The sequence below is a fragment of the Trichomycterus rosablanca genome, chromosome 8, assembly GCF_030014385.1.
Source record: "Trichomycterus rosablanca isolate fTriRos1 chromosome 8, fTriRos1.hap1, whole genome shotgun sequence".
NCBI lineage: Eukaryota > Metazoa > Chordata > Actinopteri > Siluriformes > Trichomycteridae > Trichomycterus > Trichomycterus rosablanca.
The window spans coordinates 8,169,910-8,196,873 of NC_085995.1; the positions used below are offsets into that span (position 1 = coordinate 8,169,910).

Sequence of the window (26,964 nt, forward strand, 5' to 3'; positions counted from 1 at the left end):
AGACAGAATATTTGGTGCAAATCTAATGAGGCACATCAGCCTAACTAAAACATATGATGGTGTTTCCCATCTACCACACAGCACAGATTGTATTAAAATGCTCTTCAGTGTCTATTGAACATCTGTGGTAGCGTGTATACACTGATCAGCCATAACATTAAAACCACCTCCTTGTTTCTACACTCACTGTCCATTTAGTCCATCTGTAGTCCATCTGTTTTTTTACATGCTTTTTTAACCTGCTTTAACTCTGTTCTTCAATGGTCAGGACCCCCACAGGACCACCACAGAGCACTCAGCACTGCAGTGACACTGACATGGTGGTGGTGTGTTAGTGTGTGTTGTGCTGGTGTTGTATGAGTGGATAAATTTTGTGTCCACTCACTGTCCACTCTATTAGACACTCCTACATAGTTGGTCCACCTTGTAGAAATAAAGTCAGAGACGATCGCTCATCTATAGCTGCTGTTTGAGTTGGTCATCTTATAGACCTTTATCGGTGGTCACAGGACACTGCCCACGGGGTGCTCTTGGCTGGATATTATTGGTTGGTGGACTATTCTCAGTCCAGCAGGGACAGTGAGGTGTTTAAAAACTCCAGCAGTGCTGCTGTGTCTGATCCACTCATACCAGCACAACACACACTAACACACCACAACCATGTCACCACCATTTCACTGCAGTGCTGAGAATGATCCACCACCCAAATAATACCTGCTCTGTAGTGGTCCTAGGGGAGTCATGACCATTGAAGAACAGGATGAAAGAGGGCTAACAAAGCCTGCAGAGAAACAGATGGACTACAGTCAGTAATTGTAGAACTACAACTTTTTATGTGGTAAGTGGAGCTGATAAAATGGACAGTGAGTGTAGAAACAAGGAGGTGGTTTTAATGTTAGGCTGATTGGTGTATCATAAATCTCTGGAGAAATAACCTGGCAGAACTTGAAGAGTTTAAAAAAAAGGAATAAACCACAATTACTAATCATGTGTCCAAAAAAGCTGCCAAGAGTTATTCAAGGACTAAACTTGGGGGGATTTTTTGGTCCTTATTGAAAAAATAAAACATATTTTTTTACTTTGTATTTACACATTCCCAAAATATTTTTCAAAGCACTTTAAATTAATTTTAAGTATCAAAAAATTCTCAAATTTTAGATAATTATGAAAAAAAACATTATTCATTCTAATTTTGACCTATGGTTTAAAAAAAAACGTGACATAACTAAGCATGGAATTAATGCAATTTACACCCTAGCAGCTCCTTTTTGGCGAATTAAGAGCCAAGTTGACTATAATCAAAACCGGATGCTCTGCTCCTCACCTATCAGGTGGTGAGGGTCAAAGGTGCCACCTGGACCCCATTAGCATTCCAGCCTCCAAAATGAATGAAGGATATGACAAGTTCTGCACGTATTTGAAGAAAGGAATGCGAGCGTTTGGACATGCATATAGCTCTGGTGTCGCTCAGTGTCTCAGTTTCTCACATCAGCCTCTCTCTGATTCTCGTCATATCTGAAGAAATTTGGAGCCAGCCAGAACTTCGGGAAGGCCCAGGCTCTAGTGGTGAGCTGCGTGTTTCACATTGCAGGAATATTTCCACACTCTATTTTGCTAACCTCTGCCTGCTGATAAAGAGCCAAAGACGTCTGAAGGAAAAAAGAGAGACTTATGTGCACTTACAGTGACTGAGTGTCTGCTGAGCGCTGAAGGAAAATCATGAGAGCCCACTGCGTGTGCGGTGCCATACTTGGGTATCAGAAATCCCTGCAGGGAATCCTTTGCATCAGACTTAAGACCTCAAATGACAGCTTCATTTGTCAACTTTTCTTAAGTTCTTAAGTGAAAGCGTAATCAAGTGGAGGTATGAAACGTAAAGCAGAGAGAGACTTAAACTATACAGGAGCTGAGAACAGACCACTTCAGTCTGGTTTATACACAGGACTGGGATTTTCCAAATATGGTCGATGGTAAGAACGGGCATAAGCATGGTTTAGAGAGAAGGAAAAAAAAAGAACAGAGCTAAAAGGATCCAGACTAAAAAGGAAAAGAAGGTACAGAACAGAGAGAAGAAAGAAAAACCCACTAAGTCATTTATAAGCAACCTCTGGTCAGGTCTGGGGTACCCTGTTGTGCAGAGGCACTTTAAAACCTGATTGGAATCCATTATCTTACAATCTATCCTATTTGTATGATGATGTTCAAACACACAGATGCTTATTTAAGTGATTTTAAGACGTGTCCCTATTTGACTAGCTGGCCTATTTAACATAGGAGTAAAGATTAGAAAAAATAGAAAACTGCTGCCATACTGTCTTAACATTAAGTTGTGGAAAGCATTTTCTCCCATTTTTCTCCCGATTTTTAGCGTATCCAATTACCCAATTGACCTCTACCCTGACTGAGGAGAGCCGTGACTAACACACGCCCCCTCCGACACGTGTGCAGTAGCCGACTGCATCTTTTCACCTGCATGAGGCGAGTTCATATGCCGATCAGCACTGTGTACGGAGAGTCACACCCTGATTAACACATTATCCCTCGTCTCTGTGCAGGCGCCATGAATCAGCCAGCAGAGATCGTAATTGCACCAGTTATGAGGAATTCCCTTCCGGCACCCGCCCTGAATGAACAAGCCAATCAGCCGGATAGCAGAGCTTTGAAACGATGAGTTTGAGATGTCAGCTCTAGAGTGCTAGCGTGTTTTACCTTATGCATTTTCCCAATTGTCACTCAATCTAGTCATATCCAACTACCCTATTTGCTCCTACTGACACAGACATTAACTACTGACTGAGGAGGACTCCCCTCCAAAAACGTGTGCAGTACCGACCCATATTTTCACCTGCACGAGGCAAGTTCATATGGTGATCCGTTTCACCCATAAAGAGTCAGGCACTGATCCCCATCATCCCCCGCCTCATTGTGCAGGCGCCATTGATCAGCCAACAGAGCCCACAGTTGCAGCAGTTAGAGGAAACCCTGTTGAGCCACTGTCCCGCCCCTTACTGACACACAGCCAATCATGTGCCTGTGTAAGCACCCGGTCAGCTGATATCAAAGCTGAGATTCAAACTCGAGAGCTTGAGATCTCAGCACTGGTGGGCTAGTGTATTTTACCCCTGTGCCACCCAAGCGCTCTTTCCTACCAGTCTAAAAGAAGACTCAAACCACATTCATCTTAAGGAAGGAAGTTAAGGCTAATGTAAAAGTAAACAGTGTAACTGCTGTTTACTTTTGTGCCTTTTATTGCTTATGAAGTTATGTCTGCCAGCCCGCTAGCTAGCATCTGTCTTAGAAAGCTTGGCAACCAATGTTTGAATTTTTCTATACACATCAGACTTAGTACCAAAGTTATAGATAATATGGTCAAAAATAACTATTTACTGGTCAAAGCTAATTAAAGGTCGACTTTACCAAATTCTGCTGTCAAGGTTCCCAGTGTCGATTTGCTCCAGACCCCAGCTCCAGAAGACACACCCATTAATCATTTTAACAATTTTATCCTCGACAGCATCACAATGGGTCAAAAACAGGGTCCATCACAGTGTATCACACACTCAATTACTTACACGCACTTGCAAGCAGAGACGATTAATGCCAAGTTCACACTACACGACTTTCTGATTTGTCGGGTCACTGTACAGTTCACACTACACGACTGAATCTTTTGCACTCGGGAGTCTTTCAGTCGGTGTATATTTCACACTACACGACTGATCGGCGATAGGGGGTTTCACACTACACCATCTATCACCAACTGGAATCACAGGCGAGCTTCTCTGGTCTCCCAAACTACGTTTTGTCACGAAAACAAACGTGAGAAGTGACGAGGGGTTTAATGATACCACGTCCAAAAATGCACGTCAACAAGTAGCGTGTGATCAAAGTGTTTGTGCGCTGATGTGCAGCGTAAAATCAAGGAGGAAAAAATAAATGAATCTGAGTGGATTTGGCAACACGAACAGTATGGATTGTTCTATAGTAAGTTGGAGGTTAATTAATATTTTTGCAATGCAACGTTGGTGTTTTGTAGAGAACGATCAAGTCAGAAATACTGTAAAACGTGTGTGTGCCGGTGTGTTCTGATATAAACTATATTATGTCCCTGTCTATATTATGTACCGGTACCCTCCTCTCCTGCGTTTCCCCTCACACCGTATCTTGCGTTCTCATTGGCTGTTCGACAGAGCACTCATTGCCAGACGTGCAACTGAGATCAGATATCTGACATGCTAGATATCTCAATCCGGTCGCCGAGCGCTCGGCGAGCCGGTCGGATCGAGTTGTTGGATAGTTCACACACAGCGACTAAGTGCCGAGTTTCGATCGCCGAGCGAACGCCGAGTTGCTCCCGAGCCGGCAAATCTAGCGCCGACCAGTCGCCGAGCGAAATCTGGCCAAAAATCGTGTAGTGTGAACTTGGCATTAGAGAAACAAGTTCACCTGATTGCATGTTTTTCAATGATACAAGGAAACCAATGTACTCAGAGAAAACTCATCCAGACATGACATACAGTAAACCTTAGCTTTAAAAGGTGTGAGGCACCAACACTACCTCCAGGTGGCTGATGGCATACACTGCTTTCTATGCCATCAGTATAATGTGATCATAGCTACTTGATGTTTAAGTGTTCGGAATAGCCAGACAGGACAGATGTCCAGACTATATGCATGGTTGGATGTCTGGACAGGTTACAAACAGACATCCTGCTCTGGAATAGTTTTGCTCTCTGGAATGTCCCACAGAATGCACAGAGGTTAATTCCACAGCTAAAGAGGGAATAGGTTGGACGAGGAAAGGTTCAGATGCTTGGAATCCAGACCAGAGCGAGTCATTATCAATCAGTCATTCCAGAACATCTCTGATGTGGTTGACTGACTGACAGCTCTGACTTAGCAGGGTCTGAGTCCAGGCCTTAGGCTGTCCGCACCTTGTTGCTGGTTTGCTGTTGATTCTCTCAGACCTCTCTCCTCTCTGTAGAGGTTTGTGAAACCAGATCCATGTGGTCTATTTGCTGGCACCAGGCACAGACAAGCCTCTTTTAATTTTAAGAATCTGCCTGCCGATGACCTTTGCCATTCTGACCCCTTGTTCCCCCAGGCCTTTTTGTCCAAAATGGGATAAAAGGATGAAGGTTAACTGTATTTACTGGGTCATCAGCAGCTACCAAGCTATCAGTTGCTATCTTTGTACCTGTCCTACCAAGGATGCCCACAAGGTCTACAAACAGCAATGAGGCACACACAGTTCCACCTACCTGCAGGTGCAGGTGTGTTTACTAAAGATCTATACAAAGCAAAACCCCTTTGATCTATTACAAAGAAATTTTTCTAAGGATTAGGGGTGGGCAACACAGCCTAAACCCTCCATAATGATATTAGTAATTGTATATCATGGTTTCAGTGTATATGATATAGCCCTTTTAGAGAAGTGGAAGAATTTAATGCTTATGTTACATTTTAATTCAGTTTAAAACTTTCTTTTCTTTTATATTTTTGGAACAGGGTCTAATTTGAGGAGGTGAATCCCCTCTGGCCATTAATCACTCAAAAACGGGCCTCTCTGTATCTATCAAGCACCTGACCAGCAACTAAGGTCTCTGTGCTGGGCTCAGACATAATAGGTAACTTATAATGAAAAGAAAGTATTAGGAACCAGCTTTGACTTTTTATTATTTCACACATTAATTATACAGCTTTATTATATATTTGGATGTAGAAAATTATATACTGTTATTGTATAAATCTCAATGTCGTAATAGTTTTTGCATATTTTAGTTTTGGCTTACTGTTTGGCATGTTTATCAAGTCAGAAATGTTCCTAATTAATTAAAATGTTTACTAAAAAGAAGGTCTACCAGAATTAGAAGGACACAAAGGACAATTAAATCACAATTATTAATCATCAGTAAAACATTTATATTCATGATAGGCTATTTGTGTTCATTTGAAGTCCTTGAATTAAATACTAAATATTTCCTCCCTCTTGTTTTCTTGATTATTTCTATTGGGCGTGGATTAAACCAGTTCTCTGGTTGATTAGAGATAATCAGCACATAATCAGTCATTAGTGCTCAGGTGGTGCACCGGGATATTCCACTAGCACACCAGCGCCGAGATTCTAAACTCTTCGGTTCGACCACCGGTCGGCTGGGCGCCATCTAGCGGGCATAATTGGCAGTGCCTGCAGGGAGGGATGACGGACTATGTGGGCTGGGTCTTCAAACGCTGTGTAAGGACCCTGATTGGCGGATAGAGACGCCTGTGCAGAGTGCATGAATGGAAAAGGGTTCCGTTAAGTGCTGTGCGCGAGTTGGAGAAGGCGTGAGCAGCAATTTACCCACCTCACCTGCAAAAAATCGGGGATCCCCCAGCAGCGGAAGACAAAATGGGAAAAAAATACATAAAATATAATAATAATAAAAAATAAGTCAGTTTTCTGCATATCTCAAATTGATTTATTAATGTTGAGGTAAAAAGTCTATTTTAATTTTAATTAATGCAGAGCAAAATCTGTATTTTTTTCTTCTTATTTACTATGTTAAGACCAGTCACTCTTTTTTTAATTAGAGCTGTCGATTTCCGGCAACAGGAGCCACCGCGAACAAAGTGCCACTTTATGCAAATTAAGAGCAAAGCAACATAGCAATTACTAATACTTACTGAGCATTAAGCAGACCAGTATGCTTATTCTATCCATCACAGTGAAACAATATGCTCTGTTTTTAGTTCGTAAATAAATAATAGCTCCTATATGAAAGAGAAACACATTGTTGCGAGAGTCAGACTTCCACAAAAAGACAGCAGCAAACTGTACATTTACATTTTTGGCATTAAGCAGACGCTCTTATCCAGCGAAGTGCTTCCATAGTAAACCTTACTCTAGTTTAAGTAAACAACAGTCCAAGAACACAAATCTGCTAAATCTGTACAATGATGGACTTTGCAGGAATGGAATTTATAGATGAGTGATTCCTCTCCAGGATTTTATTTTTAGTGGGAACACGTCTGATTTGTGGTAAAAACCAGGTGGGAAAGAATCTGATTTATATCTGATTTGTGGTGAAATTGTTTTATTCTATACACTTTGTAGATACTAGCCAGTAAAGTACACTGTGAAGTACTGCCATGGCATTTTTCTTTTTTGCTTGGCATGAGTTAAACCATGCCAGCAAAATGCCCAAAGGCGATGATGACGCTTCCAGTGTGAACACAGGGCAATAAGCGATCAGCGATTCAGGTGGCAAGAGGTATAAAAACGATACCGGTCCGAATGTAGGGTTAGGGGTTAAGTGGAAAAGCACCTCAGTCTCCAAAATCTCAGGCAGAATAAGGTGACAGAATAACAAATTGAAACCTAGCAGGTAATCTTTAAATAAAGAAGCAGCCTAAAAATGACTGACATTATCCATTCAGATGAGATTAAAATCAGAGATATTATGATGTTTGCATATTGAACAGTTGGCTAATCCAAGGATAAAATGTTTCACCAAAAGTTCAGCGTGTAACTTGTGTGAAAGAAAACGTCATTATTTTCTATAATGATTTACCAACAAAACGTTCATGTTTGTCTTGCCGAGTATTGAGTCACCCTGGAAAGTCTCAGATATCTAACGAAAGAGCTGTTGGGTCTAATTTATGAAATATATCCCTGGCTAAAAGAGTCTACAGATACATAACCAAAATGTTACACACTAAAGCTGTGAATTAATAGTACAACTGTTATTTTAAATTTCTATATATAATAAAAATTACTTTGACAGAAATACAGAATACAGAAAAAAAATCAGAGAACATGTGTACATGGACAGTAAACCCATCTAATGAACAAACACAAGTGGTTGAAATGTACATTTACCAAATAATATGAGATTTTTGACATATACAAGGTCTACTGGGTCTTTCAGCTGGCCCTGCTGATTGGATCACACAGTGACCAAATTACTAGTACAGGTACATTGGTAATTTTTTTAAGGTACTCAGCACATTTATTTTATTTTCATTAAGTGAGAGGAGTAAATCCACCAAGTCTAAAGTTTTAAAAACATTCAGACTCACCACTAATATGTGACATGAGTTTTATCTGTATTACTGCCCATTTACCAGTATTAGTGCTCATTATTGACTTTCCAATGCAGTGGACACACTAGATCTAAGCCTTACCTATGAACCTCTGCTGGTGCTAGCCATAGAACCACGGTTGGAGGGACAACTCCCGTGGTCATGTTTGTTCAGCTGGCCCAGCTTTGTCAGTCAGTATCCAGCTCCTTGTTCCTGCCCTTCAGCTGTTATTCTTTGCCTCTATTTGATTTCTTTGCATTTGTACGGTTTGTTGGCTTTTTAAAGCTTTGTTTCGCCTCGACAGAACATCCAGCATTTTCCTTTGTTTTTTGTTCTTTGACAACAAGAAGTTCAAGAGGTCAGTGATGAAAGTAAAGTAGCAATTACCTTCGCATCGGGGTGCAACTTGATTAAAGTAGGACATAAACAGAGAAGCATTTGACAGTTAATTAAATGGTGAATTAATAATCTGTATGGGGTTTCAATAATTGACTTGCATTGCTGGGGGTTTGATGATTTACTCTGTTGATTTCCCTGAACACCCAGTGAAAATGAGAACAGTTGGAAGTGGAATTTAGATCAATTCCCTAGTCATTAGCAAAATGTTGTTTGCATTATTACTCATTCAAGTTCAGGTAATTTAAATAGAGGCAAATAATCAACTGAAGATCAGAAAATGCAAAAATAGCCTCACAGAAAGAAGGCCCTGGGTTCTATTCACAGTTGGGCGGCCAGGGTCCTTTTCTGTGTGGAGTTTACATGTCCTGTGTGCATGCAGGTTTCCTTTGGGTGCAAATTGAAGCTACAAAAATTTCCCTAACTGATGGACTGATGAGCCGTTCATTGTGTTTACTGTTTTTCGCACATTGACCCTGACCAGGGTAGAGTGTGGTAAAACAGACAGTGAATTAATTAATAAAGCGAAACATGTACACTGCACTTCTCTGGTAACTATTTCTTGTTTCTTTTGTTTAGCAGTAGCCTTTTTGCTACCCTTTAATAAATTCCATAGTTGTGTGGTCTCCTGTATGCTGTGGATTCGTTAATAATTAGGACACTTATTCTAAACACTCAAGAGACATCTGCTCCTTTTGGATAAATCTTTGCTAAAGTACTTGAACAGAGTTTATTAGTCCTGACACTCGGGTCAATTTACCACAGTTTACATTTTTTCTGTTTGGTGATGATGAAAAATATGCAATAACTGAAGCAACTGAAAAGGCGCAAATACTTTCTCACACCAACATTTAGTTCTTTAGTACAGTGGCCCCAACCACCGGGCCACGGACTGGTACCGGTCCTTGGGTCATTTATTACCGGGCCGCAAAGAAAGAATAAATAATTAGAGATCGCTACAGGAGCAATTAAATTTTCGATACTCTTCGGGTGTTACTGTCCCCAATCACCACTAGGTGAGAGCAGCATCTTGTTTCAGTGAAAAAAGCTATATTCTATAGTTATTCTATTGTAAATCCTTCCTCCCCCGTTGGTCCGTGAAATTACATCTTATATGAAACCGGTCCGTGGTGAAAAAAAGGTTGGGGCCGCTGCCTTAGTACACAAGCCTTTTGGTAAAACGTGATTCACATTTTAAAGACTGACCTGCAAAGACACGTAAACGTTTGCGTCGTGGGGGCGGCCCGAGTCCTGAAACTCCAGTGCATTCATCTTCATCATCACAGTCGCCACTCTCCAGACCTTCTTCATCCTCCATGACTTGGTCCTGTCTGCTCGGATCTCTTTTTGCAGTTGCCCCTCCTGGACGAGCCCTCCATCGCTTCTCCGGTAATGTCACCACTCGTAACAGCTGGAGAGACCATGAGGGAACATGGATTAGGAAATTGCAGCGCTAGTTAACAGCCTGATTTAAGTGACTTTAAGGTGATCTGAATACTTTATTTAATATTTACAAAATTAAATAAAATATGAGTGATGAATCGTAATGCCATTTTTTCTTATTATATACTAGAAATATAACTACTATTAAAAATACTAGAAAATATGCTGATTTAAATCAAGTTTAAAAAACACTGATACGAGCAATGTAAGACTGGATAGGCTGTGGGATTATCACATGAACACACTTTTTAATCAGTAAATCAGGTGAATAAGAAATAGCTGATGCCATTATGATTGGTAATAAAAGAAACATTAACACAAGACTCAGTCACTCAGAGTCACTCAGTCAGTAAAGAGCAAAGATGACTTATAAAGATAATTTTTAAATTATTAATTTATTAAAATAATTATTAGGAAAGGTGACCGTAACAGATAAATATGCCTCTGTCCCAACTTTTCTGTTTGTACATTTGTGGAGGCTTCCTTGCTTGTGTCAAGACAATGCCAAGCCTCATAATGCAGACGCAGCAAAAGAATGCATATGCTAGACTGGCCTGCCTGCACTGAAAATTTGTGGCGCATTATGAAGCATTATGAGCAGATATTATATTATGTGAAGCAAGGGCAGTGATTAGTGGTAGCTCAAGGTTTAAGGTACTGGACTAGTAATCACAAGGTTGCTGGTTCAAGCAACACCACTACCTTGTTGTCATTGTTGGGCCCTTAAGCAAGGCCCTAAACCCAGAATTGCTCAAAAAATGTATTGAGTCATAATTGTAAGTCGTTTTGGATAACAGTGTGTGCTAAGTGCTGCACAATGCACTAATGTAAATGTTAATGTAAAGCAAGAAGGGGGGAAATAATCAATTTGCCTGCAACTTTTGGTGTCCTTAGTTCACAAATAATTACACATTGTTGTTTAACATAAATATGACATAACAACAGTAAACATGCCCCTCTCCAAGTTTTCTGAGATGATGATTAATTGAAACGTTAAATATTTTGTATTTGTAGTATTTTAAATGGAATACAGGGCAAAAAGACGTGCAAATCCTTGCTGTCTGTTTTTTATTACCATCTTTCCTCCTGTCCCAGCTTTTTCAGAACTGGGGTCGTAATATTTCTAATGATGGTAAAATATAGAGGCTCCTAGATCATTTTAGTATTTTCCTAAGCATTAAAATCCTACTCACACAAATCACTATTCTACACAGATTATTTTAATGGAATTACCAGTTCGGAGGAGCTTTAACAAATCAAATATTTTATTTAACTGCACCGTATCTTTACTTGTGAGAAATGACTATAATTTAGCTGCTTTGAAGAGGGGATGTGTATTTTTTGGCAGGAGTGCTCTGACAATGCTGTCTGTGACTGAAGACACACACACAGTGTTTCTGAGTGTTTATATGTGAGCCCTGAAGCTAAATATTTTGCATAAACTGACATTATTACTGCTTGTTACTATGATATAAGAATATAATCAAAATAAAATACAAAACGTTTATTATACACCTCATTTCCAGAAAAGTTGGGACATTGTGGAGAATGCAATAAGTCCCAGAATCTTTGATTTGTTCATTCTCTTGAACGTTTATTTAACTGACAAGAGTACAAATAATTATTCAAATGTTTCAGCTGACCAACTATTTTGTATATATAAACAAATAGTGAGGCGGCCAGGTTGGCAGCGGGATATTCCACTAGCACACCAGCACCGAGATTCTGAACTCTTCGGTTCAAAACTTGCCGTTGCCACTGGTCTGCTGGGCGCCATCTAGCGGGCATAACTGCCAGTGCCTAGAGGGAGGGATGACCGGAATATGTGGGCGGGGTCTTCAAACGCTGTGTAAGGACCCTGACTGGAGGATAGCGGCGCCTGTGCAGAGTGCATGGGTGGAAAAGTCTGTGATTGGATACAAATGGGTACATTACTCATCTGAAAGTAGCATGAGCATGAAAATGATGAATTATCGCGGTTTTTTAGTCTGTTTTCAGCGACTTTCTGTCAGCATTATTAAATTATTAGACTTTATTAGACTCAATATCGATATACTATTTGAATTTTTAGAATACAAAAATATTAAACAAGTTGGGATAGGGACCAAGGAAGAGTAAAACATTTATAAAATATTTAAACCTTTAAAAAAGTCCACAATAAGCAGGTGAATCGGTAACAGATGAGGGAATCATGATTCATCAAATGATTCATCAAGATTCACCAAATGCATGACTTCATGAACTTATATATTTCTAACTTCTATATTTATCAGGAGTGCAAATAATTTAGGTCCTTCACCATCTACTGTACATAATATTATAAAAAGATTCATATGCAAAGGTGTATATTGGGATTTTTGAGATACGTGCTGCAGTCCAGATCTGTTTTCTATTTAAAGTGTATAGCGCATCATGAAGAGAAGAATCGGACCACAGAAACCACAGACTGTTGACCAGCAGAAGTTTTGAATCAAGCAAGAATGCTCAAGAATTCCACTTGCAAAACTGCAACACTTAGTATCCTGGATTTCCAAATGATTAAACAGTGTAATTAATAGGAAAGGTGACCATAACAGGTAAATATCATGCTGTCCCAACTTTTTAAAGTTACGTTGCAGTCATTAAATTAAGGGTCTGTTCGAAAACCTAGTGATCTCTCTACATAGATGCATTTTACGTCATCCTACGCGTGCTACTGAGAAGAAGTCTGTTTACCTTAAAATGCTGCCTACTAAGGTGCCTTATTTCAAAGCAATGAACTATCTAAATAGCAGGGGAGCATCCAATGCTTACGGTGAAGGCAATCCCAGCATTCAGTGTGGCACAACTTTTCTCACAAAAAATGACAAACATGGCGTACAAATGTGGAGCAACGAACGAAGTTCTTTTCAAATGTAAATAAATTCTCATTGATTTTTAATTTGCATAAAGGCGTACAAGTGTCATTTATTTGCAAATTCTGGCTCGCCAGTGACAGTTTAACTGTTTTCGGTAAACGGAGGGAGCTGTAAGCTGGCTAACTGTGTTAGCTTAGAAAGGGAAAACTGCAGTGATGTAATCGCCGTATTTGCTGTCTAAGTAGTGTGTCTGAATAACCTGCTTTACGTATAAGTCAATGTCTTATTAGAATCCTCTCAACTTAGGCTAGGTAGGCAGTAGACAGCAAGGCAGCTCACTAGGTTTTCGAACCCTATACTTGTTTATATTTACAAAATACAGTAGTTGGGTAGTGAAAACCTTTATTTGTAGGTTTGTCAGTTATATAATGGCTCAGGAGACTACTATGAGACTATTATATCCAACTTTTAATGAATCATATGTGCAGGAACTACATTCATTGTCTGTTTTACCAGTGCTTTATCCTATTCAGTTTTGCGGTGGGTAAGATTCACTGAGCGAAAGGTAGGAAACACTGTCGACAGGTTGCCAGTCCATCACGGTGCAAACACACTCTCTCTCTCTCACACACACACACACACACACTTAGGGCAATTTTGCTATCTCCAATTAACCTGACTGCATGTCTTTGGACTGTAGGAGGAGACTGGAGCTCCTGAAGGAAACACACATGGACACAGGGAGAACATGCAAACTGCACACAGAAAGGACCCAGAAGCCACAGTTGCTGTAAGGCAACAGTGCTACTCACTGAGCCACCCTTTGTAGGAACTTGTGCAGGCCAAAATGCAAATTCAGTACCTCTGCTCTTGCATTCTTTATTTACAAAAGCTAAACATGTGGTCATGGAAAGGCATTGAAGGGTCAGAGATTTATTTTGGTAACAATATGTGGGAACCCTGAATGATTTACATTACATTTCCCAGTCTGAGACCCTTATAACTGATAAAGCAGTAAAATGAGGTGTCTGTTATCAAATGTTTAATACATGGGTTGAATATGCACTTAATCCATGCCAGAACAATTTCTTTGCAGTGTAAAGAATGTGAGGACGTTAGAGTAAATGTGGACGTTCATGTTTTCCATAACAAATAAATTCTACGGCTTGCCAAAGTAAATTGCTCAGTGTTCCATGCTTTCTGCTTTTCCTTTCATCTTCACCCTTCTCTTTTTTACTGATTTCCTTCCGATGCGTAGACGCTAACATGTGCTCGTTTTTGGGTTGGGTGGTTTTTTTTGGGTTGTTTTTCTCACAGAAGAAAATTAAAATCAGATGGGTCGTGCCCTGGACAACTTCGCTCAGAAACAAATCATAGAAGGTACGGCCCATGACAGGGACTATAATAGAGCGAAAGGCGGAGAGCGATAATCATTAAATTGCATCAACGCGGGGCAAAGGGCCGTCTTAAGTTCTCCTGCAAACCAGGCATGTGAGATTGTAACAGCGGCTTATTCAGCGGAGGTCAGCCGGGACAGGCGTACGTTTTTCCACCAGAGTACCACACAGACCTCCTTTCAGGTCCAGATACTGGTAGCATACAGCACTGTTTCTCTCTGAAAGCACCTTAACATGGTCACACTGAAGAAACTAATGAAAAACACTGATTCTTTTCCAGGCCGCTTACCAAAGCGCAAACGAATCAAACAACATCTTTCAGAGGGCCTGACCAGCAACCTTTACAGAGTGCCACCTAGTGAGATTCCTATTTACAAATGAATGTAAACAAATCTAACACAAGTGTTCCTCTCTTACCCCGGCTTGATTTCCAAAAGGAAAAGACATTTAACCTATTAGACATAGTTATTGTACTGTATATAAAGTTGGATCTACATGAATAGATCTACAGTGTGTCGCAACAGCATATAAAGAATCTCCACTTCTGATATTTTATCTTGCTCGAGAGCTTCACTTTATGTTCGCATAAACAAGTACTTTTAACTTGGTGCCTATAATTCCAAGCAGCTTGTCTGTTTACATTCCTCTCCTGTTTGAATATGGAATTTGATTTGTTTTGAGGTTTGTCTGATGTTTGTCTGATTGCGCCTTGAGCTACTAAGCAGGGTCCTTACACAGCATTAAAGACCCCACCCCATTTTTAGTCTGGTCTTTTTCCCACCCAGCAGACTTAAACCGGGTTTCCATCCAAACGTTTTGCAAGTGTAAAGCGCATTTATGAAATATCGGCAGAAAAAAAAGCGGAAAATGTTGCGTTTCCATCAACTACAGTTATGCGAAAAAACCTTTACATCACGTGAGAGACGTCGGGCAGAACGAGCAATGGCCCGTCTAATGTGGGCTCAAATCTCCGTGCCACGGCGACGTTCACCCCGCATCTGGGAACGTAAACGCACTAAACAATTTTGGGAGCACATTGTGCAGAACCATTTTTCAAACGAACTTTGGATCAAGAATTTTAGAATGTCAAAATCAGCCGTTGATGAGCTATGCACCATGATCGGGTCATTGACAGTCATTCAGTTTTAATATATATATATATATATATATATATATATATATATATATATATACAGTGTATCACAAAAGTGAGTACACCCCTCACATTTCTGCAAATATTTTATTATATCTTTTCATGGGACAACACTATAGAAATCAAACTTGGATATAACTTAGAGTAGTCAGTGTACAACTTGTATAGCAGTGTAGATTTACTGTCTTCTGAAAATAACTCAACACACAGCCATTAATGTCTAAATAGCTGCAACATAAGTGAGTACACCCCACAGTGAACATGTCCAAATTGTGCCCAAAGTGTCAATATTTTGTGTGACCACCATTATTATCCAGCACTGCCTTAACCCTTCTGGGCATGGAATTCACCAGAGCTGCACAGGTTGCTACTGGAATCCTCTTCCACTCCTCCATGATGACATCACGGAGCTGGTGGATGTTAGACACCTTGAACTCCTCCACCTTCCACTTGAGGATGCGCCACAGGTGCTCAATTGGGTTTAGTCCATCACCTTTACCTTCAGCTTCCTCAGCAAGGCAGTTGTCATCTTGGAGGTTGTGTTTGGGGTCGTTATCCTGTTGGAAAACTGCCATGAGGCCCAGTTTTCGAAGGGAGGGGATCATGCTCTGTTTCAGAATGTCACAGTACATGTTGGAATTCATGTTTCCCTCAATGAACTGCAGCTCCCCAGTGCCAGCAACACTCATGCAGCCCAAGACCATGATGCTACCACCACCATGCTTGACTGTAGGCAAGATACAGTTGTCTTGGTACTTCTCACCAGGGCGCCGCCACACATGCTGGACACCATCTGAGCCAAACAAGTTTATCTTGGTCTCGTCAGACCACAGGGCATTCCAGTAATCCATGTTCTTGGACTGCTTGTCTTCAGCAAACTGTTTGCGGGCTTTCTTGTGCGTCAGCTTCCTTCTGGGATGACGACCATGCAGACCGAGTTGATGCAGTGTGCGGCGTATGGTCTGAGCACTGACAGGCTGACCTCCCACATCTTCAACCTCTGCAGCAATGCTGGCAGCACTCATGTGTCTATTTTTTAAAGCCAAGCTCTGGATATGACGCCGAACACGTGGACTCAACTTCTTTGGTCGACCCTGGCGAAGCCTGTTCCGAGTGGAACCTGTCCTGGAAAACCGCTGTATGACCTTGGCCACCATGCTGTAGCTCAGTTTCAGGGTGTTAGCAATCTTCTTATAGCCCAGGCCATCTTTGTGGAGAGCAACAATTCTATTTCTCACATCCTCAGGGAGTTCTTTGCCATGAGGTGCCATGTTGAATATCCAGTGGCCAGTATGAGAGAATTGTACCCAAAACACCAAATTTAACAGCCCTGCTCCCCATTTACACCTGGGACCTTGACACATGACACCAGGGAGGGACAACGACACATTTGGGCACAATTTGGACATGTTCACTGTGGGGTGTACTCACTTATGTTGCCAGCTATTTAGACATGAATGGCTGTGTGTTGAGTTATTTTCAGAAGACAGTAAATCTACACTGCTATACAAGCTGTACACTGACTACTCTAAGTTATATCCAAGTTTTATTTCTATAGTGTTGTCCCATGAAAAGATATAATGAAATATTTGCAGAAATGTGAGGGGTGTACTCACTTTTGTGATACACTGTATATATATATATATATATATATATATATATATATATATATATATATATATATATATACAGTACAGGCCAAAAGTTTGGACACACCTTCTCATTCCTGTGGTTTTTCTTAATTTTTTTTTAATTTTCTACATTGTAGATTAATACTAAAGACATCCAAACTATGAAGGAACACATATGGAATTATGTAGTAAACAAAAAAGTGTTAAACAAACCAGAAAATGTTTTATATTTTAGATTCTTTAAAGTAGCCATCTTTTGCTTTAATGACAGATTTGCACACTCTTTGAAATTTTCTCAACCAGCTTTATTAGGTATCCACCTGGAATGGTTTTCAATGAATGTTTGTGCCTTGTCTAGAGTGAATTTTTGGAATTTGTTGCTTTTTTAATGTGTTTGAGACCATCAGTTGGGTTGTGCAGAGGTAGAGTTGGTAAAATATAAAACATATTCTGGTTTGTTTAACACTTTTTGGTTCACTACATAATTCTTCATAGTTTGTATGTCTTCAGTATTAATCTATAATGTAGAAAATAAAAATAATCAAGAAAAAACATTGAAGAGAAGGTGTGTCCAAACTTTTGGCTGGTGTGTCCAAACTTTTGGCCTGTACTGTATATATATATATATATATATATATATATATATATATATATATATATATATATGTACAGTATATGCGTGTGTGCGTGTGACTTAGAGCTTGAAACGTCATCGTTTATTCGCAAAACCCGTTTCCATCCCCTTTTTTCGCATTTCGGCGATGCAATATTCTAACCTTTCCACCTCGTTCAAGCGTGAAAACTTTTTTTGCGATATTTGGGTCTTTTTTTGAATTTTGAGCTTTTCCATCCAGGTTTTTTAATGCGCATTTTCAAAATTCGCAAAAAGTTGGTGGATGGAAAACCGTCTTTAGTGGCCAATTTTGTCTGCTGCAGGCACTGCCAACTGAGCCTGCTAGGAGGTGCCCAGCTGACCAATGGCAGAGCAAAGAATTTCAGCACTTGTGTTGGGATTTTTTAATACTACTTAATCCAACTGGCCTCTTTATTAGGAACACATACTCCGTAAGCACTAATTCTACGGGTACATGCACAGTGTTAACCTTCCACATCTCATCAGTGGCCACATTCTGATCACAGGATGCTGTTTGCTTTATATTTCTATTTGGCGCTCTATTGTCCTGCTGGCATTGATGGAAAGGTTTTTAAAAATCCCAAAGAACACTGCTGCCCCTGCTACATTTATTGTACATTAAGTCCAACACATAGTACCCTGTCATTACTACAATTGTGTCACTGCAGTGATGAGAATGATTTACCACCCAAATAAGATCTGGTCAGTAGGGTTCCTACTGGATCCTTTTCAAATGATAAATGGGGTTGGGGAAGGGGGGGGGGGGGTTGACAAACTACACAGAGCAACAAATGTGCAACCTTCAGTAATTGTATAACCACAAAATTCATCTGTAAGGTGGGTACATCATATAAAATAATCTATGACTGAATGTTCAAGATAGGTGTACCTAATAAAGTGCTCGGTGTAAATAACTGTGCTGTCAAGTTAAACACACTCCTGGTGACCATATGAAAGGCATTTTTCTATCCTGTCTTGTGTTTGGACTTTTAGACTCATTCATTGTTCCAATCTGTCTTGTTGCTGGCCGTCCTCTTCCTCCTTTACCTTCATATATTCCAATATGAGGCTTAACGCATACTAATTACCTTGACATATTAATACCAAAAATATTTCTTAAGTTCAGAATGTTATAACCCACTACTGCTGGGATCAAGGGTTTGAATCCCCAGAGGTGCTATCTGCCAGTCAGGCGTCTACAAACAGGCATGATTGGCTATGTCTGGGGGATAGCGAAAATTGGTGGTAGTTAAAAATTCAAGATGTACAGCTTTTTTCTTCTGTACTATAATTATTTGAATATGCCGTAAAACAGGAAATATGATTGGCTTTGTATGGCTTCCTCTCTTATGGAAATGATTTTGTAAGCAAAAGTACCACAACTCTTCTCCTTTTCCCCCTATGCTAGATTTTTGGGTTTTTAATGTATCCGGTTTTCTCCGGTTTTAGCAGCGGGTTTGCATGTGCTGCATGTGCCAGAGGCCTCAACGCATTTCCCTCTGAATTCCTTCCCAAAAATGGCTGCCTTGAAACCTGCGGCGGTTGAGGGGATTTAAAAACAAACCCAATAAAGAGGAGTCCCAATAAAAATTAAAAAGGGAAGGAAAGCTTTTCTCACTTGGTGCTCTGGTTGACGTAAGCTCTGTAAAGAGAAGCATAAGCTAACAGTGCTCATGAACTCCTTTCCCACTAGCATGCGGGTACACACACACACACACACACACACACACACACCGCAACCGGCTGTGGTGGCACGGAATGCTTAAGCAGAAAGTGACTTTGTGTTCCAGGCAGCCGACCTAAAGCAGAACAGTCACCGCTAATAAAAAATACGCCCTTATTGTGTGTATGTGTGCAAGACTGTTTATTTCACAACAATGCAAATGTAAGAATGGAAGAAAACAAATACATGAAAACGTATTAAAAAAAATCAACAACAAGCCTCATAAGTTAAGAAATGTTAAGGTTAAGAAAGTCCCCTCCCCCTCTCGTCTCTCTGTGGTTTGAGGACATGGGCTGCTAAAATTCTTTGGAATGTAGCGGCGTTGAACAACACAAAACATGCAATCAGTGCGTCTGAAGCCCTGTTCTTCCACAACATTAAGTCACAAGGCAAAACTGAGCGGAAAGGTCCCGTTCAAGGCTGCCATGTGGTAAAATGTTCAACACAGGCAGGAGCGTACATGTCAGTACGGTCATAAAAACAGCACTGTGGTTCAGTATAGCACTGCATCATATTCAGCTGCAATGCTATATACAGTGCCATGTTAAACTATAGAATCATATACTTTGCCTTTATGAACTGCAGCAGTGTATATGGTGGGCGGTTGTGACCTAGTGGTTAATACAAAAGAATATGATAGAATAGAATATAATGCTTTTATTTGTCATACTGTATATACATATAAACAGTACAATGAAATTCTTTCTTCGCATATCCCAGCTTGTTTGGAAACTGGGGTCAGAGCGCAGGATTGGCCATTGTACGGCGCCCCTGGAGCGGAGAGGGGTAAGGGCCATGCTCAAGGGGCCAACAGTGGCTGCAAGGCAGAGCTGGCAGCTTCCTTTCACCTGCTAGAAGCAAAGTCTCACAGAAAGTCGTAATGAGTGTGTATAGACATGCTATGCCCCTCCGTGATTTCCCCACCAGCCAAGAGAGGCCACATTTGCAGCAACAAACCCAATAACAGGAATCCAGTCAATCTCCTTGTGTCTACCCAGCCAGGTTGATAGCACAGCTGAGATTCAAACTTGAGAGCTTAAGATATCAGCGGTGGTAGGCAAGTGCATTAGCCATGCAGTGCGTCATCCAAGTACCCCTGTAAGTGTCATTACAAACTATAGTCAAGTGTCTGTGCCAAAGATGAAAGACCATCCAGACTGAGCCAACATCTTTCATGTTAAAAGGGTGCATCAGTGCCCATGGCTTTGGTGACTTGCATATGTGAGTCGATACCACTAATGCAAAGGCGTATATTGGGATTTTAAAGAGACACATTCTGCCATCAAGGCAACATCACTTCCCAGGAAGACCATGATTATTTCTGCCAGGCCTCATTCTGTATGCACTATAATTGTAGACACCAAATGCATGTGCTTGACTGTCCTGCCTGCAGTCAAGAAGAGCATGAAGCATGAAGAGAGGAATCACACGATGGTGACCACAGACCCGTGTCAAGCAAGAATGGACAAAATATTCCACTTGCAAAACTGCAACAATTAGTGTCCTCCAGTTACCAAACCATTAACAAGTCTCATTAATAGGAAGAGTGATGGGACATGATGCTAAACACGCAGACAAATTTGAAGCAGATCAGTGGAAACACTGAAAATCTTTCCTTTCTACTTTCAGTTAAATAAAGATTAATGAGAATTAACAAGTCACAGATTCCTCTTGTAAAGCGTTTTATAAAATGTCCCAATAGGGTTCGTAGACAAGAGGCGTATAAATGATATAGTACTAATGGCAGCATTCACAGCTTGGTTGCTGAAAAGTCATTGCAGAAACTCCCTGTTTTACTATCCAAGTCATTCCTCCAGTGAAGTATCGTCTCAAAAGTCATTAAAATAAACCGCTGCCAAATTTCTTGTTTTGGTTTTTAAACAAAACTCTTGTATACAGTAACAAAGGAGTCAGAGCCTAGCAGACGACTTATTCTCTCCCATGAGTGAACATGTTTTTTTTCTATTATTTGTGTAACCACAACACAACATGGAGGCAGCTCGATAGGGGCAGTAGATTGTGAAAGGCCTTGGGTGAAGGATGTCCAAGGGGACCGAAATAATGCCTGTGGTTTGGTTCCTCGTGTCATCCAACAGTGTGTGTATGTGTGTTTGTGTATTTGCTGAACCAGAACCCAAACCGGGTCAAAATGTGGAGACATCTTTCCTTAAAGAAATGCTTCAGAGATCCTTAAACAAATCTTTGTTTACCACAAGACATGTATTGTATTGTTGGAATACCTATGTGATTATCAGGGCAGTTGTAGCCTAGCGGTTGAGACACTGGATCAAACCTCACCACTGCTAGGTTGCCACTGTTGGATCCTTGAGCAAGGCCCTTAACCCTCAATTGCTTAAAAACTGCATACTGTAAGTCGCTTTGGATAAAAGCGTCTGCTACATGCCTAAAATGTAAATAAATAGTATTACCACTTTCCCAGTATTAAAAATAAAATAAAATCTGTTTATTCAAAACTAAGTTGTCATAAGAATTGGGACAGTCAAAATATGCAGATTTGGAACTTGGTATATTTGATTAAATACGTATGTTTATAGTTAAACCCTACACATAAGTCCATTTTGAATAGGCAATTTTTGCTATCAGCATTGTCAGAAAAGCAAATGACTATGAGGGTTCTTCAAAAAGTTTCCGCAATTTTTAAAAACTATGTATTAAGTATTTCAAAACATACTACATATGTAACTACATAGTAACCTTCTGATGCCTTTAATGCCATCAGCAAAAAATGTTTTTGGTTGAGCGTGTAGCCACTGATGCACCGCTGCTTTCACATCATCATCACATGAAAATCTTCTTCCCCTTAAAGCTTCTCCGAGCAACCAAAAAGGTGAAAATCAGATGGCGCTAAATCCAGACTATAAGCTCTCTCTCAGTCCTTCTGACACGACCAGTTACATTCCTCCCACCCTCACTGTTTCCAACGGAAATATAAAAGTGCAGAAGATCCCTCGTATTTAGTGCATTGTATTAGCTTTTTAAAGTCAGACGGGTGTGACCGTCTCTGACCCTTCTCAGTCAGGGTGGGTGTGGTGCAAGTAGATTTTGTTACAAATGGGTATTAGAAAGGACTGAAAATTCTGACCCATCCAATCAGTCCATCCAATTCAATTTAGTACATTTTACAACTAGAAAGGCGTTTAAACCTTTTCAACAGTTGAGGTTTGATTTGATATAAGAGCGAATCTACAGATCTTTACACACAAGAGTTATACACAGAGAGTTCAGACTGCTGATTCGAGACTCGCCCTCACCTCCCCTCCGTGTGTATGCGTCAGCTGACTGTTTATGTATTGATTTAATGCGCTGCATCAGATATTATTTACATTTACATCTACATTTTCAGCATTTAGCAGATGCTCTTATCCAGAGCGACCTACACATGTGCTTCCACAGTGAACATTTCCATACTCCGGGGGTTTTCCAACTTTTTTCAAATGACCCACATTTTGTCCATGGTTTTTACTGTGACCCAGGTAACAGATCAAATTCATCAAAACAAAACACAAGACAAAATTTACTTAATTAATACAAAATATGGTAATCTGGTCCCACTGGGGTTTACAAGGTGTAATGTAAAGCCTGAACAAGGGGGCATTTGTGTAAAAGTTTATTTGAAGTGCCTGTTAACTTAGTTTTTTAAATTATTTTTTTCCAACCTTTTCCCCCTAATTTTTCTCGTGTCCAATTACATCCTTACATTGCATCCTCCACTGATTCAACCCTCCACCGCTGACTGAGGATGCTTCTCAACTGACACACGCCCCCTCCGACACGTGAAAGTACAGACTGCATTTTTCACCTGCATGAGTCATATATACCGATCAGCACTGTGCACGGAGAGCCACACCCTGATCAGCATTATTCCTCATCCCTGTGCAGGTGCCATCAATCAGCCAGCAGGGGTTATGAGGACCCATGATCCGGCTTGTCCCTGACCCTATGAACAATAGCCAGTCATTGTTTATGCAGCCGCCCAGCCCAGCCGGGTGGCAGAGCTGAGTTTCAATGCGATGTATTCAAAAACCCAGCTCTGGTGTGCTAGCGTATTTTACCGCTGTGCCACCTGAGCGGCTTGTTTTTTTAATTATTATTATTTTGGTCTGCGACCCATTTTTTTGGCTCACATCCCACCCAAGGGGCACGACCCAGGGTTTCAAAAACCCCGCCCTACTCTAGTTCAAGACAGCTTAAGACAACAGTCCAAAGTATAGGTAGAAAATGTCTCTGTATAGACAATATAGAAGATTAGTAAGTGCATGTTAGTTCTCAACTTAAGTGCTCAGTAAAGAAGTGGGTCTTTATTTGTCTTTTTGAAGAAAGTCTTTTGAATCATGAGTCACATTTTGTACTCAGTGATACGACAGTGATTTATTTGGCATTAAGAAAGAACAGCTTTGGGAAGACGTTTACTTAATCCACTTTCATTCTAAATCACTATTTATGTTATTATCTAAATAAGCATGTGTAGTCTGTTTGGGTGGTTGAATAGACGCTTCGAATGGGTAGAATGGGTAGAGGCAGTTTGGAGATCCTTAGACAAGACAGGTGCATGAATGAGCATGTTTGAGGCATTTGCCCCAAAAAGAATACTACCTTAATAAATAGTGTGCACTATTTTCAAAATAGTAAGGACATACACCGATCAGGCATAACATTATGACCACCTTACTAATATTGTGTTGGTCCCCCTTTAGCTGCCAAAACAGCCCTGACCCGTCCAGGCCTGGACTCCACTAGACTGGCACCAAGATGTTAGCAGCAGATCCTTTAACTCATGTAAGTTGAGAGGTGGGGCCTCCATGGATCGGACTTGTTTGTCCAGCACATCCCACAGATGCTCCATTGGATTGAGATCTGGGGAATTTGGAGGCCAAGTCAACACCTCAAACTCCTTGTTGTGCTCCCCAAACCATTCCTGAATCATTTTTGCTTTGTGGTAGGGCGCATTATCGTAGAGGCCACAGCCATCAGGGAATACCGTTTTCATGATTGACCCATACGCAACAAACTGCGATGCACTGTGTATTCTAACCTTTATATCAGAAACCAGCATTAACTTCCTCAGCAATTTGAGCTACAGTAGATCGGACCGTATGGGCCAGCCCTCGCTCCACACGTGCATCAATGATCCTTGGCCGCCCATGACCCTGTCGCCGGTTTACCACTGTTCCTTCCTTGGACCACTTTTGATAAATACTGACCACTGCAGACCGGGAACACCCAACAAGAGCTGCAGTTTTGGAGATGCTCTGACCCAGTCGTCTAGCCATCACAATTTGGCCCTTGTAAAACTCGCTCAAATCCTTACGCTTGTCCATTTTTTTCAGCTTCTAACATCAACTTTGAGGATAAAATGTTCACCTGCTGCCTAATATATCCCACCCACTAACAGGTGCCGTGATGAAGAGATAATCAGTGTTATTTACGTCACTTGTCAGTGGTCATAATGTTTTGCCTCGTCGGTGTATAGTGTCCATACTATTTTAAATATATTTTTTCAATCTTGGTATGTGACTTGGAATGCAGGCTATGATGTGCGTAACAGATTTTACAATCAAGTCATGACTACATAGTTTCATTTTCTGACTGCACACATGATTATAATGCATCACCACATGTTTTAAGTTCATTTCTACAGTTTAAACTGAGTCAGTGTTTCAGGGCTCTTATTTGAACTGTAACTTTAGTAAAACACCAACACTAGATATTTTTTCTGTGAGACTATGAGGCTCTTGTATGCCTGTGTGTTGATAAAGGTGTACATGATGAACCAAAGAAAGCAAGTAGTCCTGTTTTGATAAGTTTTGGGCTGCTCAAGCCCTTTCTTTGGACACGTTTGGGCATGTGCAGATGTGTCGGCTTGTGGACTGAAGCTCAGATATAGTGAAGCTATGACTGTTGCCGAAACCCATGACTAAAGAGCTTACATGCTGTGCCATTGTATGCTTTAATTAGGAGCAGTATGAGCACCTACCGACCTTTTCAGTGCCAACCTGAAACACTTTAATAAAGGAAAAATGACCGATCTAATCAAATAAGCTTGGTGATTAAATGCCTGCATTTTTCACATTGTTACATTATTACCTAACATCCACTGGGAGATTTGGGGGTTTATATTTACCCAAGAGAGGGTCCAGAAAACATGATAATCTCTATAAACGATAATGTCTATCTGTCTATTGTGCTGAACAAAACGGCTGTTCATTGTTAATTTGAAATTAAATACATGAATTTAAAAAAAAAACATGAACACGTTGAGTTTAAGGGAAATGTTGAGTTTAAGGGTATACATTTCTCGACGAAGGGTGTTGAGTTTCAAAGATTTTGAGTTTAGGGGACGTTGAGTTACAAGGTACCACTGTAATCTACCTGTTGATGTTCTGAAAGTTTTGACATGTCTTTGTGACTCCATGATTAAAAGATAAAGCTTGATACCCCTGGTCAAAGTACTTTTTAGTTTCTTAATTCTTTTTGGAATGTGAAAAAGTACTGGATCTAAAACCTGAATCTAATTATTAAGCTACCAAGTCCTCAATTTTTGACCCATCTTGTCAGTCCTAACATGGTATTTAAGACTAACAATTTAATTCAGTACTTCACAACTAAATATGTGTTTAAACTTTGTCAAAATATGTTATTTATACACCACTAGGATGGCACAGCAGTGTAATATGCTAGAGTTTAAGTCTTAGCAATCACCAGCCTGACCATGCACTCATTAGACACAACTGGCTGTGCATGAGGGACGGGAGGTTGGATGATGATTCACCTCCTTGCCACTGCAACAGCCAATCCCACAATCTGGTCAAAGCGTCGACACAAGCGGTGGAAGAATACTGAGAGATCCTCTGTTTAAGCACACGGCTGGATGGTGTAAGGATGCAGCCGGCAGCTTCAAAGGTGTCAGAAAAGCTTTGGGCATGTAGTCTTTCTCATCCAGTGAGGGTATCACGCCACAGTTCTCAGAGAAATTAAGAATACACATGTTGGGCTCCCAGGTGGCACAGCAGGCTATTCTGCTAGCACACCAGTGCTGAGATTCTGAACACCCCAGTTCGAATCTCGGCTCTGCTACCAGTCGGCTTAATTGGCAGTGCCCGCAGCAGACAAAATTGGACACAGAGTCTGCTGTGTGGGAAAAAGGCCACTGTGTAAGGTTAGCAGGCCCTGGTTAGCAGGCCGAAGCGCCTGTGCAGAAGCGTTGAGAACTGTGCATGTGTCGGAAGGGGCGTGGAGCAGGCAAATATACCCTCCTTGAACGCATCGGGGTCCCCAGAAGTAGAAGACTAATTGGCTACGCTAAAGAAAATAGGAGAAAATGCATAAATAAATAGAAAAAAAAAACACGTTGGGTAGAAAGAGGTAAAAATCCCCAAAATTTGACTAGGTGCGACAAATGTATTTAAAAGTACATTAAAGATGCTAGCAACCATGTCAACCATGGTTTTGGGACCAAGGAAGTAGCTTTAGCCTTATTGGTATGACACTTGTCACAGGAATGGACATGTTTAAAATAAAAAAATAGCTTCATTTTTGAGTGACAGGGTCGATGTATAATCTTAAACTGGATAAGATAGTGTCATATGCTAGCTAAGTACAAGTAGTTATGGTCCAGTGCATCTGAATGTTAGCTGCTACGCACTGAGCCACAGCATATGAATATAT

At 40.6% G+C, this 26,964-nt stretch overlaps 1 protein-coding gene across 1 annotated transcript in view; it reads right to left on the reverse strand.

Annotated features, from left to right (window-relative positions):
- gpc3 (glypican 3) overlaps positions 1–26,964 on the reverse strand; it is a 195,639-nt gene that overhangs the window by 21,360 nt on the left and 147,315 nt on the right. The window contains exon 7 of the mRNA XM_062999806.1: positions 9,667–9,871. Coding sequence (XP_062855876.1) covers positions 9,667–9,871 — 205 coding nt within the window. The remainder of the gene's footprint in view (positions 1–9,666; positions 9,872–26,964) is intronic.